Source organism: Mustelus asterias, chromosome 3 (assembly GCF_964213995.1).
Source record: "Mustelus asterias chromosome 3, sMusAst1.hap1.1, whole genome shotgun sequence".
NCBI lineage: Eukaryota > Metazoa > Chordata > Chondrichthyes > Carcharhiniformes > Triakidae > Mustelus > Mustelus asterias.
Genome location: NC_135803.1, coordinates 134,326,575 through 134,340,554, shown reverse-complemented (window position 1 = coordinate 134,340,554; position 13,980 = coordinate 134,326,575). Strand labels below are relative to the sequence as shown.

The 13,980-nt window shown below is 44.2% G+C and overlaps 1 protein-coding gene across 4 annotated transcripts in view; it reads left to right on the top strand.

Annotated features, from left to right (window-relative positions):
* Positions 1 to 13,980, top strand: part of hdac11 (histone deacetylase 11) — a 127,757-nt gene that overhangs the window by 49,343 nt on the left and 64,434 nt on the right. For all 4 annotated transcript variants that reach the window (XM_078209670.1, XM_078209669.1, XM_078209672.1 and 1 more), the window contains one exon: positions 12,442 to 12,484. In XM_078209670.1, coding sequence (XP_078065796.1) covers positions 12,442 to 12,484 — 43 coding nt within the window. The remainder of the gene's footprint in view (positions 1 to 12,441; positions 12,485 to 13,980) is intronic.

The window sequence follows — 13,980 nt, the reverse complement described above, 5'->3', positions numbered from 1 at the left end:
AAAATTAACTACTAGCAATGTACATATTTAAAGAAACGGGTGTCAAATTAATGTTACAACAACGGCATGTGAAATTGCACATGGTGCCACATTTTTGCGGGAAGGAATGTAAGCGTTTGTAACCATGTGAGGTGGATATTTGCTTTATTGAAGTGAAATTCCCTCTTTGTTTGAAATATCCTTCACCTGGTAACTAGTGTTTGAATTATCTTAATTTTAGTTGGTTTGTACAGCAAAAGCTTTAAAAAGTGAAATATTTTCCCTTGGTTTTCTTTCCATTGGTGTTGTGGGAATCCATTGTTTTAAAAAAAAAAGTTAACAGTCGACAGGAACATAACCAAAAGAAAAAATGCTGGAAAATCTCAACAGGTCTGCCAGCATCTGTAAGAAGAGAAAAGAGCTGATGTTTCAATTACAGGTGACCCTTTGTCAAAGCTGAAAGGCATAGAAAGTGGGAGATATTTATACTGTAGGGTGAGGGAATGAAAGATGAGTCACAGAAACAAGGGGAAAGGCTGCTAATGGCAGTCCATAGAGAGAATAAAAGGTGTGAATGGCCAAACGGCAGAGAAGTTGAAATCAGAAGGTAAGCGGTGACAGATGAAGATGTGGGGGAAGGGGGGGAATTAGTGGGAGAGAGGTAAAATTGAGAAAAAGGGGAAGCAAAGGGGGAGAAAAGGTAAGAAAAGGGGGGATAAAATGGGGGAAAGAGTGGGAGGGAAGAAAAATGAAGAAAGATAATAAAGAGATGAAAGGTAGAGAACAGTTAAAAATTAAATAAAATGAAAACAAAGGTGGGGTAGAACTAATCACCTGAAGCTGTTGAATTCAATGTTGAGACCGGAAGGCTGTAAAGTGCCTAGCCGGAAGGTGAGATGCTGTTCCTCCAGTTTGAGTTGAGCTTCACTAGAACATTGCAGCAGGCCAAGGACAGACATGTGGGCATGGGAGCAGGATTCTGTGTTAAAATGGCAAAGCAACTGGAAGGTCAGGGTCCTGATTGCGCACAGACCGAAGGTGCTCAGCAAAGCGATCACCCATCACATTCCAGCATCCGCAGTAATTTGCTTTTATACAGGAACATAACAATTGGCACCCCATTAACTACCATAAGTATTTACTCCCTCCACCACTGGTGTGAGCTGGCTGCAGTCTGTACCATCTGGAAGAAACATTGCAGCAACAGCATGTTTACTGACGCTATTGTATCAGCCAATAAGTTAGAGGCAGGGTCTCCAGGACTCACAGCAAACAAAGCAAACACAGTATGTTAAAACAACAAGCCCATACAGCTGATTCAAAAAGAATCCCTATGAACTATAGCAACTCGTGACCAAAACTAAATCTCCCAATAAAGACAAAGTGATTGATTTCTCCAACATAACTGAGGGAGTAGAGAATAGTTATGTACAAAGTATGTGTGTAAGATCAATCCTGATCACTCGCAGATTTCAAATTCAGACGATTTTGTCCAAGGAACCTTGGCGAGTTGATGCAAAGAGTGTGGTGTTTGGAAAAGGCTTTCAAGCAAAGATATTTCCAGAGATCTCAGTGTGCGTGCTGCTATCCCTCTTTGCATCAGCTCTTGTCCATCGAGTCTGTGTAACTACGTGTCACTGCTCCCGGATAGAATGGAGATGATTGGGTAAGTAGGCCTGTGTAATGATCTCAATGAAGCCCATGAGGTTGGCCTCGAGGAGAATGAGCTCCCTGATTGAGGTAATTATTGCCTGCGACCTGGCAAAGCTTGCCCATCTACAGGTTCAGGCAGCGCGCGACCAAGGGGGTCATCTGACCCGACTGCCTGCCCCTCTACAGCAGCTATATTCGTGGCCGGGTGTCCTTGGAGAGGGAGCATGCGGTGTCCGAGGGCATCCGTGCCCGTTCGGCACCACAGGGACTGGGGTGCATTATTGACCCCATTAATTACATTTTGATTTGGTGTTTTAAGTTTCCTTTCCACTTTGTCCTTTGTTTTGGGCGGTTCCCCTCCTTTTAGGGAGTCGCTTCTTTTAATTTGTCCCCTCGTTAATTTGAGTTAGTTTATTTGGTTGGCCAAAAAGATTGGTAATGATTGCCTGCCCAATCAGGGAGTCTCACCTGTGTATGTACATTGAGGAATGTCAGGGCTACTGACACTCTGGATTCTGACTTTGTACATGAAGCACTCTTGGAGTGGAATTGAGTTTGCAAATACAGGGAATCTGGTGAAGAGACACTGGCCTCTGAGGAGTTATTTCAGCGTGGAGACTACACTTAATTGTGATCCGTCAGTACCTCCACTGATGAAAGGATGTAATTACAACATGATAAATTTATAAGTGCAGTTCCCATTTTCGATGCAGACAGAGGAATTGATATTGGAATAGTTACAAGGAGGCACACCCAAACATAAGATGTTTAATATTCCAGATAGATTGTTGCCTTGCTTTAGTTTATAATCTTGCAATCTCCTCAAGCTTTTAAATGATGACAAGGAGAAGTGAAGCTTGTCATCTGAACTATAAATTGAGTGATAGAAGAAAATAACTCCCACATACCTGTCATATTTTATAATGTACTGGGTGATCTACTACGCACATGCTGAGTTGGAGGATAGAGCCTGTCAGGAATGTATAACTGATGGCCTGGTGGAGTTGCTGAGAGTGATGTTGTCCACTTGGATTGTGTGCTGCGTGATTGGATTATGGTGCTACTCACCCACAGCTGGGTCTTAACATTGCACATGCTAATATCCTATTTAGTATCAGGGTTGTAAAATGAACAGTGAAAGGTGTCATGTAGGTAAAATAATACATGAAAAGCCAAGCGTGTGATGCAGCTGAACCTCTGGGTGCAAAACAAAATCCCGAACAGAGCCAGGCCACATGGCCCAATGCACCTATGTCGGCATTTGAATCTCTGTCTGTCTTTCCTCATCTAACTCAATCAACATAGCCTTCTATTCCCTTCTCCCTCATATGCTTATTTAGTCACCCCTTTTGTATCTTCTAATGTTCCTGTGAAGTGCCTTGGGAGGATATGTTTTGTATCTATCCAATTGCCTTTTGCCCATGATGCTCGTTGGCAACTAGGGTGGCACAGTGGTTAGCACTCCTGCCTCACTGCGCCAGGGATCCAGGTTCAATTCCAGCCTTGGGTGACTGACTGTGTGGAGTCTGCATATTCTCCCGATTTCTGCATGGGATTCCTCCAGGGACTCTGGTTTCCTCCAACAATCCAAAGATGTGCAGGTAAGAGGATTAGCCATGTGTGGGGTTGTGGGGATATGGTGGGGAAGAGGGCCTGGGTAAGATGCTCTGTCAGAGAATTGGTTCAGTCTTGATGGGCCAAATGGCCTTGTTCTGCACTGTAGGAATCCTACCTTTGCCTTCAGCCCATTTAACCTGACTTGTCGCACACCTACATTCAATGCCATGCTAGTCTGGTCTGTTATTTTTCCCCCTGCTGCTCCTTCTATACTTCTATCTCCTGTTTTTCTGTGCACCATGTTTCTCTTCTCTACTGCTATGTCATGGTTCCTCTTCCCTCCCATGCCAAATTAGTTTAAATCCTTCTCCCCACAGCTTCAGTTAACCCCACTGTGAGGACAATGTCCCCAGCCCTGGTCCGATGCAACTTGTTTGACTTATACAGGTCCCAAATACCCAGGAATTTGATGCTCTTGCTCCTGCACAAAATGAAATACTCTTTGATGGCATTTAATGGAATTAAGTACAAACACATTGATTAATCAAATGGAGCTGTTGTAAATGTTAAATTTTAATTTTAAATCTGAATGGAAGTGAGCAGAAAAAAAACACAAATTTAGAACAATTGTCTGGATTTTACTGGTGGTGGCCTGTGAGATATGTTGGGTGGCTAGCCTACCATCTTCCTGCCCACCCCTGCTGTTGGGGAAGGCACCTACTAGCCTGTCCATGCAGTAGGTGACCAAATATTGCTGACTTAAGGTCCTCAATCTGTGTCCACTGCCATAAACCACTGGGGAATATGTGGCATGTGGAAAGGTTGCTTTTTTTAGAAAAAGAATTTTGTTGAAAAGATGGGAAGGGGGCCACATCATGTCTTGCACTTATTAGAGGCATAATATTCCCTGCCCGCGCCCCCAAGATATTACTCCTCCTGACCTCCAAAACTGAACCCCCCCCCCCTCCCTCCCTCCCTCACCCACTCCAACCCCTAGTTCTGCTGTTTAAACTACCTGATCCCTCCCTGACCACCTCTCTTTGGTGGTCATGTCCTCTCCACCCTGGGAACGCCTAGCAGTCCCAGCAGTGCCCAATACCGAGATCTGGTGCTGCTGGAACTGCTGACCAATCAGAGGGCACGACTTCTTCCCACTGAGAGACAAAATTTAGGCCCTCGGCTTGTTCCGGCTGCCGGCAGTGTGTTATTGTTGCTGGGTGGCCGGGCTGTTTGGAACCGACTTCTGTGGGGGGCAAGCTGTAGACTTCCCCGTAAAATCCAGCCCAATATGCTGAAGTTATTTAATTTTATTTGTTTCACAAGTTGGTTTGCATTAACACTGCAGTGAAGTTACTGTGAAAATCCCCTAGTCGCCACACTCTGGCGCCTGTTCGAGTAAACTGTGAGAATTTGGTATGGCCAGTGTGCCTAACCGGCAGGTCTTTCGGACATTGGGAGGAAACCAGAGCATCCGGAGGAAACCCATGCAGACATGGGGAGAACGTGCAGAGTTCGTACAGACAGTGATCTGGGTCCCTGGCGTTGTGAGCCAGCAGTGCTAACCACTGTGCTACTGCAGTATGATTGATGCCATAAGAAATGGTTAAATTTGTTTAGTTAATTGGCCAGGGCCTTATTTAAAGCTGAACACTGATATAACGAGAAATGAAAGAAGTAGCTCCAGGGATGCTTTTGAGGCCCGCCATTGTGGTTTCATTTAGTCAGGAGTCAGAGACGGCTGGTGTTTACATGGAATTGGAGCACAGGGCGGGATGTACTTGAAAGTCAGGGAAATTGTGTACAGCCAAAGGACAGGAGAGCAGAAAAAAGGAACAAAAAACAGTATTTTCAAAAATTATAAAATTCCATTTTGACTTTTCATTTCAACATACTCTGAATTTGACAGTTTCCAATTGCTTCACAAGCTGAAATCACACTTCGTGTTAGCCAGACTGGGTACAGGTGGCAGTTCTTTCCCTGGAGGATATTCCAGTTGGGTCTTGACAACAATACAACAGCTTCATGCTCACTATCACTTTTACTCATGTCCGATTTTTTTTAATTTCCAGATCTTTAATAAATGGAGTTCAAGTCTCAAAATTGTTATGCTGTAATATTAATTGCATTTGTTTCTGAGGCTTGAGATGACTGTTACTGTCTCTGTTTTTCATAGTCTACTGGCACCAATGTTAACATGGCATTTGTTCGAGAGTGTGTTTGAATGTAATTTTCCTCCTTCTTTAATAAAAAATGCTATTTTTTATGAGATATTAAACATGCAGAAGAATAATCTATATATGTTTCATTGTGAAAGGGCAAGACAATATTTGACAAGTCTTACTATGACATGCTACCTGTTTTCAGATTGTTTAACCTGAATGTTGTGGTCTTTATTTTTGTGCCGACCGAATGCATTAGTCTTACCTTAATTTTGCATGGTGTTATCAGAGGCTATTCATGTGGACTCTTCTTCTTAGGCAGTCCCTCGGGTTGAGGATGTCTCATTTCCACACTAAAAATGAGTTCTCTGGTTCACTGAGGCGTCTAATGCGTGACCTACAGTCTCTATCACAGGTGGGGCAGACAATGGTTGGAGGAGCAGGTGGGTGGGGTGCCCGGGTTGCCACACGCTCCTTTTGGCTTGTTCTCTTGGTGATGAAACTTGAGTTGTTCAGCTCCTTCCCGGATGCTTTTCCTCCACTTCAGGCACTCTTGGGCCAGGGATTCTCAGGTGTCGATGGGGAAGTTCAACTTTTTGAAGGAGACTTTGAGGGCATTCTTGAAGTGTTTCCTTGGCCCTCCTGGGGCTTGCTTGCTGTAGCTCTGAGCACTCGGTAGACAATTATTACTGGTCTCTTAGTGGGTCTTCCTTTTTATCCCCTGATCAGGGTGGTAATGGCATATTGGTTGGATGGCGGTGGGTAGCTGCGGGCTGGGGGTGAAGTGGTGTGGTTGATCAGATATTTTATTGGGCAGGGAGAATCTTGTACATGTCAGGAAGGCAATCGTACATTGCTGCTGATAAACTGTTGACAAGCCCACCAGCTGCGCCTCTTGGTCTGGCTCATTTGCATTTACCTCAACAACAACAACTTGCATTTATTAAACTACCTTTAACATGTTGTAGATCATGACATATAAGTCTACATGCCGTATAAGATGTCGCCATTATATTCATCACCAAAAGTCATGCTTATACATACACTTAGTGTATACGTCAATTCCCCCTTTTCTACTTTGAAGTACTATACTTGCATTAGAATTTGGCCTCAATTTTTCACCCCAAAAATATATATTTTACCTACTTCATACTGTACATTGGTGCATGGGATCAAGCAGGCATTCCAGGCTGTGTTGCGAAGATGCGTGGGTGTTTAAAACATGTCCACAAACAGCAGATGGTGCATGGTGAGTGACAAACAGAAATGGGCCCTCCAGCAAAAATAATAAAGAACTAACTTGCTCTCAAGCCACAAGCAATATTTCTAAGTCTTAATTTTGTTCTGTAGTCATCAAAAGATCTGGAATGAATGTTTTCCCAGGAGACAAAACTGAAGGTGCTTTATGTGGAAGCAAATCAAGTACTTGTGCAGGAAAAACCACTACTGGTCCAAAGGAAAATACTGCAAATGCTCAAAATCTGAAAGAAAATGCCGGAAGAATTCAGCAGGCCAGGCAACATCCGTGGAGAGAAAGAGACAGTTAATGGGTGGCAATTTCTGGTCACGCCCAACCCAACCGCAGAAATTCTCACCTGAGGTCAACAGACCTTTAAATGGTCCATCCTGCCCACGACAATTTCCGTGGTGGGCGGGTCTGGAAAATTTACCCCTATGTTTCCGATTGATGACTTTGCATCAGAGCAGCTGATCAAACTCACTGCTGCTGTTTGGTTACAGACTTAATAACTGTATGGAATTTCCTGGAATGGGTAAACTATTGTCCAATAGAATTTCAGTGTTTGACAATCCGTCGAGGTCGTCAGGTCACCATATTTGCCACATGATGCCAAATATATGCAACATTTAATTTTAAAACATACACAATCCTTTGGGGATAGGTTTGAAGTTTTAAACCATCAGCAAATAACACTGATACACAGTAAAACATGCTGGATTGAAATATCCTATCCTCACACTAACGCCAGAATAGAAAATTGTTGGGGTCTAGTTTGGCTTCATAATATATCTTGGGGTTTCTGATCTGGTACTCCAACAATTTACAGAGCTGGTGGTAGTCGTGATGAGGAGGTGCCGGCGTTGGACTGGGGTTGGCAGCGTAAGTAGCCTCACAACACCAGGTTAAAGTCCAGCGGGTTTATTTGGTAGCACGAGCTTTCGGAGCGTTGCTCCTTCATCAGGTGACTCATCTGATGAAGGAGCAGTGCTCCGAAAGCTCGTGCTACCAAATAAACCTGTTGGACTTTAACCTGGTGTTGTGAGACGACTTACTGAATTTACAGAGCCACATTGAGCCAAATATTGAATACAGCTGTGAAATGCCTGAGTGGCGAACCATGCACTCATTTTCCTTTATGAGCTGATTGCATCGAGACAGATGCATCTTTTGTTGATGATTTATCTAGCTTTGAGATGAAGGCAAATCCACTTTATTATGTCCAGGGAGAGTATACTACAAGGGGGCCTGGAGCTAGTCGAGAACTATAGATGTCAAAGTGAAAGAAATCTCATATGAACTGAAAAGGCCAGCCTGAAACTTTCAAAACCTGAGGAGCGCTTGTCAGATTTGCTGGGCGGATTCCCCCAGCACTTTGTCTCGTGCTGCTGGTCAGAATCAGCACCTGCCATACCTTGCTACAGATCTGGAAAATGTGTGAAATGCTGACTCCTCGCGTACACCGCTAAAAGTGTTTTGGTTTTGAATGAAATGCTCGCACAGTCTATACCAAATTGCACATCAATTTTCCCTGTCCCTGAAGTTTTGGGTTCAGTTCATTCAAGTAAGCTGTGATGTGGGTCAGAAAACACACGTCACATCGCCACGCCTCAACAGGCGAAATCATCAACATTCCTATTTTTGGCAAAGAAAATCTCAGGTTGGAGAGAGCAAGGTCACAAGATCTTTCATTCCAAGATTTTGGTGCAATCTGACTTCACTTCTTCCAACAACTCCACCAAAATGGCAGTGATTCGGAGTGCAGCTGCAAACAGAAGTTGACAGTTTTCACAACTATGCCCGTCAAATCCTTTTCTTGCATCAAATATTTCTTGGTGCAAGATACAGTGAAACGAGGCCAGACCATTGCAATCAAGGCCATTTGCAGTCAAATGCTCTTCAGCAGACTGACATATCCCAGATTTTCGTCCGATCAGCCCAGATGCGCCAGCCTTTGTGATTGAAGCTAACCTCTTCAAATGCAATCCAAACTCTTCCATGCCACCTTTGACAAGACCAAGAATGACAGTGTTACAAGTACAGTTCTTCAGCCCAGAAATTGCCAGCAGTTCTTTGTGAATCTCCAAATCTTCAAATAAGAAACAAATCCAGAAAATGAACTGCGCAGCTTCTCACATGTCGCCTGACTTGCCCAATGCTGCTGAAAATGACACAGTTCCCCAACTGAACTGGTGGATCTCAGGATTTTGCAACAAATCCTGCAATTGAAGAGCAAATAGTCTGGTCACTCAGCCGCAAATTTCAAACCTCTTTCACACTGTTGTGTTTTTACCTTTGGTTCATAATTTCCAAGCAAAGTTTGCCACGGTTGTCAAGATGATTTATTTCACCAATTCTCCACCTGAAAACATTTTTTTTTTGCAAGCCAGAGTCCATGCCGCTTTGGAGCTACAGCCAAAGTCACCAGCTCAGAGCAATTGTTTCAAATTCTGCTGCTGATGATTAAGTTTAAAGTTTATTTATTATTGTCACAAGTACGCTTACATTAACACTACAATGAAGTTACTGTGAAAATCCCCTAGTCGCCACACTCCGGTGCCTGTTCAAGAACACTGAGGGAGGATTTAGCATGGCTAATGCACCTCACCAGCATGTCTTTCGGACTGTGGGAGGAAACCGGAGCACCTGGAGGAAACCCACACAGACTCGGGGAGAATGTGCAGTCTCTGCACTGACAGTGACCCAAGCCGGGAATCATACTGTGGTCCTTGGTGCTGTGAGGCAGCAGTGTTAACCACTGTGCCACCTGGTTGGGTTGAAGATTATCATTGGCTGAAGACCTGTGCCAGCAGCTGCTCTCTATCTGGCTGACGTCAAAGCTGTCAGTGTGGAATCTTCTGACGGCCACCACTTATCAGTCCACGAACATGTCCTTTGGTTCCCGGACGCATCTAGTGCACCAGGTTCAGTTGAGCACTTTCTATAGGGTGAAATTGGGCAGTTCCAAGTGTAACACTTCAATCTTTTGCATTTTATAGGGGGTGTGTTGCAGGGCGTTTCTGCCCCCTGACCTTCCAGGTGCACAAAGATAACTTTCAGTGCCTCCATTATCCGCTACACAAGCTGGGAAACTGGGTACTCAATTATATCCTCTTTGTGCTCCATTTGCTGTTGTGTGGTAAATGCTGTCAGCCATGGTTTCAGGGTGTGGGCCATGTGCCCCAAGATCCATCCACCTCCTTGTCCCTTGTGGCTGAACAATTAATTGATGGCAGCACAGCAAATCACAAAGGGGGCACGTCACTTTCCCTCAGGGTGGCATGGTGCCACAGTGGTTAGCACTGCTACCTCACAGCGTCAGGGACCTGTGTTCGATTCCCGGCTTGGGCCACTGTCTGTGCGGAGTCTGCACATTCTCCCTGTGCCTGTGTGGGTTTCTCCTGGGTGCTCCGGTTTCCTCCCACAGTCCAAAAGACGGGCTGGTTAGATGCATTGGCCATGCTAAATTCTCCCTCAGTGTACCTGAACAGGCGCCGGAGTGTGGCGACTAGGGGATTTTCACAATAACTTCATTGCAGTGTTAATGTAAGCCTACTTGTGACACTAATAAATAAACTTAAACCTAAACTGATGCTTAGCAATTGCATGCAGGATCTTTTGCACAACTTGCAAATATACCCCTTCCTGTTGCTATGTCTTGGCACTTGTGGAGACCTCACTGTTTGTGGGCATTCATTGATAGCCTGTTGCACCCTGTGGAAGCCAATGCGTGGAATTTTCTAAGTGTCCAGCTAGCGTGAAAACAGGAGAGTTGCTAATCCATTTTTCAGGTGAGTTTTCACTCCCAATTTTATGCACTCAGTCTTTGAAAATATGGGCCTTGCTATTTCTAGCCATTAAAGACAGTAGGCGGGGCCTAACTCTCCAGACAGCCAGCAGCTCAGATCGGAGTCACAAACTGCACATGCGCAAGAAAACTGAAAAAAAACTCTGCTGACAGAACCTCCCCCCCCCCCCCCCTCCCCTCCCCCGGGCCAGATACAGCCTCCCCCTCCCCACCACAGTCATTGGAGAACCCCTCCCAGCATTATTGACATCCTTATCCACCCCACCCCCTCCCGGACCCCCTGCAGAAAGGGCCCCTCACTTCTCCCTGGCTGTTATGGTGCAGATTTCTAGTGATGAGTGGAAGAAATCAGAGCTGTAGAAATTAAATGGCCTGATTGCCTTCATTCTGACTTATCAGTAGTAAAATTGTGTCTTCATGCCTTCATTTCACAGAGTCTCTGGTGAAGCACAGGCTGCCATGATGCTGTGATAGCTTGTGGTATAACATTCTTTCCCAGGGCTGGAGGTTAGTAGTGGTGCATTCTCTGACCAAATTGCCTCACGGTTCATGCCTTCCTTGATGATCATGCAGATTAGAGGACGTTGCAGTGGATGGACCATTGCAATCCTTTGAATGTGTTGAGAGGGTGAGAGACCCTGAAACGATTATGTTGGACACTCGGGACTCTAGATGACAAAACTGCAGATCCCCGTATGAAAGAATCAGGGAGAAAAATCTGAGAGATCAACTGCAGACTGGAGAGTTGAAGTTCCCCAGCGTTAATGGGTAACCACGGCAACTATCCATCCACCGACGCAGTTATATTTTAGTTTAAGTGGCTGCAGTGAGGTGAATTTATGAATGTCGTTTATGAATTAGTTACTCAAGATATCTTTATTTTTTTGTTTGTCATTCATATGTGCCAGGACTGTCATGTTTTATAATGATGTAGAGACCATATAGAGCTCATAAAGGATTTTGTAAACATGTTGTGGGTTCATTTGTTGAGACCAGGCACATGAGAATATGTATTCAAAGGTAGAAAGCTTGAAGACATAAGCAGCAAAGCTGTGTGTGCTGTGTTCTGCTCATAGGTCACAGTGAAACCAAGACTGGACCACATTTCCCTTCCAGTGATGGCATGCTGCTATCACTTAAATGGCATATTACAACAAAGCGCATCATGAATTTTCTTTTTCACTGCAGAATATTTATAATGGTCTTATTTACTTCTACTGGGTAATCACTCGTATGCAAGACATTTTGCCCTGATTTTAGTTTTCCTGCAGTATTCTGGCAAAAAGCACCATCATGTTCCAATCACTTAAAGGAAAAGAAAATTTTCCCAAATAGGGTTACTGTGACAGTCCTCATCGAGGCTCAGATTGAGAAGAAAGTTTTTATTACCTCTCCCTGACTGGGTGGTGGAAGCTGATTTTAAAAGGGAATTGGACAGGTACTTGAGGACGAGGAGCTTACAGGGTTACTGACAAAAAGTGGGAATGTGTGCCTCAGCATAGATTCATGGAATCATAGAATCCCTACAGTGCAGAAGGAGGCCATTCAGCCCATCGAGCCTGCAACGACAACAAAACCAACCAAGGCCGTATCCACATAACCCCAAGTATTTACCCTGCTAAACCTCTGACACTAAGGAACAATTCAGCATGGCCATTCAACTTAAACAGTTCGTCTTTCGGACTGTGGGAGGAAACTCGAACACCCGGAGGAATCCCACGTGGGCACGGGGAGAATGTGCAAATGCCACGTAGTGACCTAAGGCCAGAATTGAACCCTGGCGCTTTGAGGCAGCAATGCTAACCACTGTACCACTGTGCTGCTCCATCAGTGCTCTTGCAATGACCTAGCACAAGCCTAATGGGCTGAATGGCCTCCTTCTGTTGAATGCACGTCTGAAACTATGTTGTACGTTTATTTAGCTGTTTATTTCTACAGTATACATCGTATCAAGCACACTGCAAGTACAGTTGTTTTATAAACTGGCGGCTGTGCAAAGCTTCTGTTGCAGTAATAATTTGTTTCCTTCATGTGTTTTTAATGTTTAGGCTGGGAAGCTTGCTCTCGACCGGGGATGGGCAATCAATATTGGTAGGTAGCCGAAACTTAATTACTGAAAATATTTGTAGGCCATATACATGCCATTTAGATTTGAGTTTTAATTTACCTTAGAACAAATAATCTGCACTGCTAATGTGACAGTGAGTTGCGTTTATGGTTCATCAGTCAGCTGGCTGAATATAAAGGCAAGGAAAATGCTTGGGATTTATTGCAACATCAGAACTTTTAATATCAGGTAACACTGTGCAACATGAAATTAGAAGCTTTGTTATTGCAAATAAATTTCACCAGACTTTACCGCTGTTCTCGTATGTCAGTTTGCTGAGCTATGAAAACAGCTGTCTTTGTCCCCTTGACAGCTCTGATTATTTGTTTTGCAGTACATCCAGGCAAACGATGAAAATTACTAATGTCACGGCTATTACAGGTTTATAATAATGGCCGGTGTTTTGAAATAATTCCGAGAAGGCTTGTCAAGCCAGATTTGTATGACTTGCTCAATTATTTCATTTATTTCTTGAGATTAAATGTTAAATTTAAATGTGTCTGTTGTGTTTGTTAATCAGGTTTATTTGGTAGCAAAAGCCACTAGTTTTCGGAACAGGCTGTCCCTTCGTCAGGTGGGACCCACCTGACGAAGGGACAGCCTGTTCTGAAAGCTAGTGGCTTTTGCTACCAAATAAACCTGTTGGACTTTAACCTGGTGTTGTTAGACTTCTTACTGTGTTTACCCCAGTCCAACGCCGGCATCTCCACATCGTGTTTGTTAATACCAGGTGAACAAACCCCCTTTTCAGTTTGAGATGGAAACGAATCTAGTTTTCTTTTCAAGCACATTTGGATTGTGTAAAGATCATCAGGTTCAGAGGCAGTTTATTGACATCGTAAAGTTTTTGGTTAATCTCGAAGACTAGTTTTGATGTGCTATATTTGAAGCCCAGCACCTTCGCAACATCATACATTTAAAAGCGCCACAGCAGTCTAGAGAGGTCCACAGTAGTGTGGCCTGTTTATCATAGAATCCTACAGTGCAGAAGGAGGCTATTCGGCCCGTCGAGTCTGCACCGACCACAATCCCACACAGGCCCTATCGCCATAACCCCTCGCTAGTCCCCCTGACACTTAGGGCCAATTTAGCATGGCCAATCCACATAACCCGCACATCTTTGGACTATGAATGGAAACCGTAGCTCCCAGTATACCTTTTTATGACGGGAGCGTCACTGGCTGGGCCAGCATTTATAGCTCGTCCCTAACTGCCCTCCATTTCAGAGGGCATTTGAGAGTCAATCACATTGCTGTGGGTTTGGAGTCACATGTAGGCCAGACCGGGTAAGGACAGCAGATTTCCTTCCCGTAAAGGACATTAAGTGAACCAGATGGGTTTTTACGACAATCGACAATGGTTCCATGGTTATCATTAAATTTTTAATTCCAGATTTTTTTAATTGAATTCATACTTCGCCATCAGCCTTGGTGGGATTTGAACGCTGCTCCCCAGATCTTGTATTTACTGAAGGATTTTT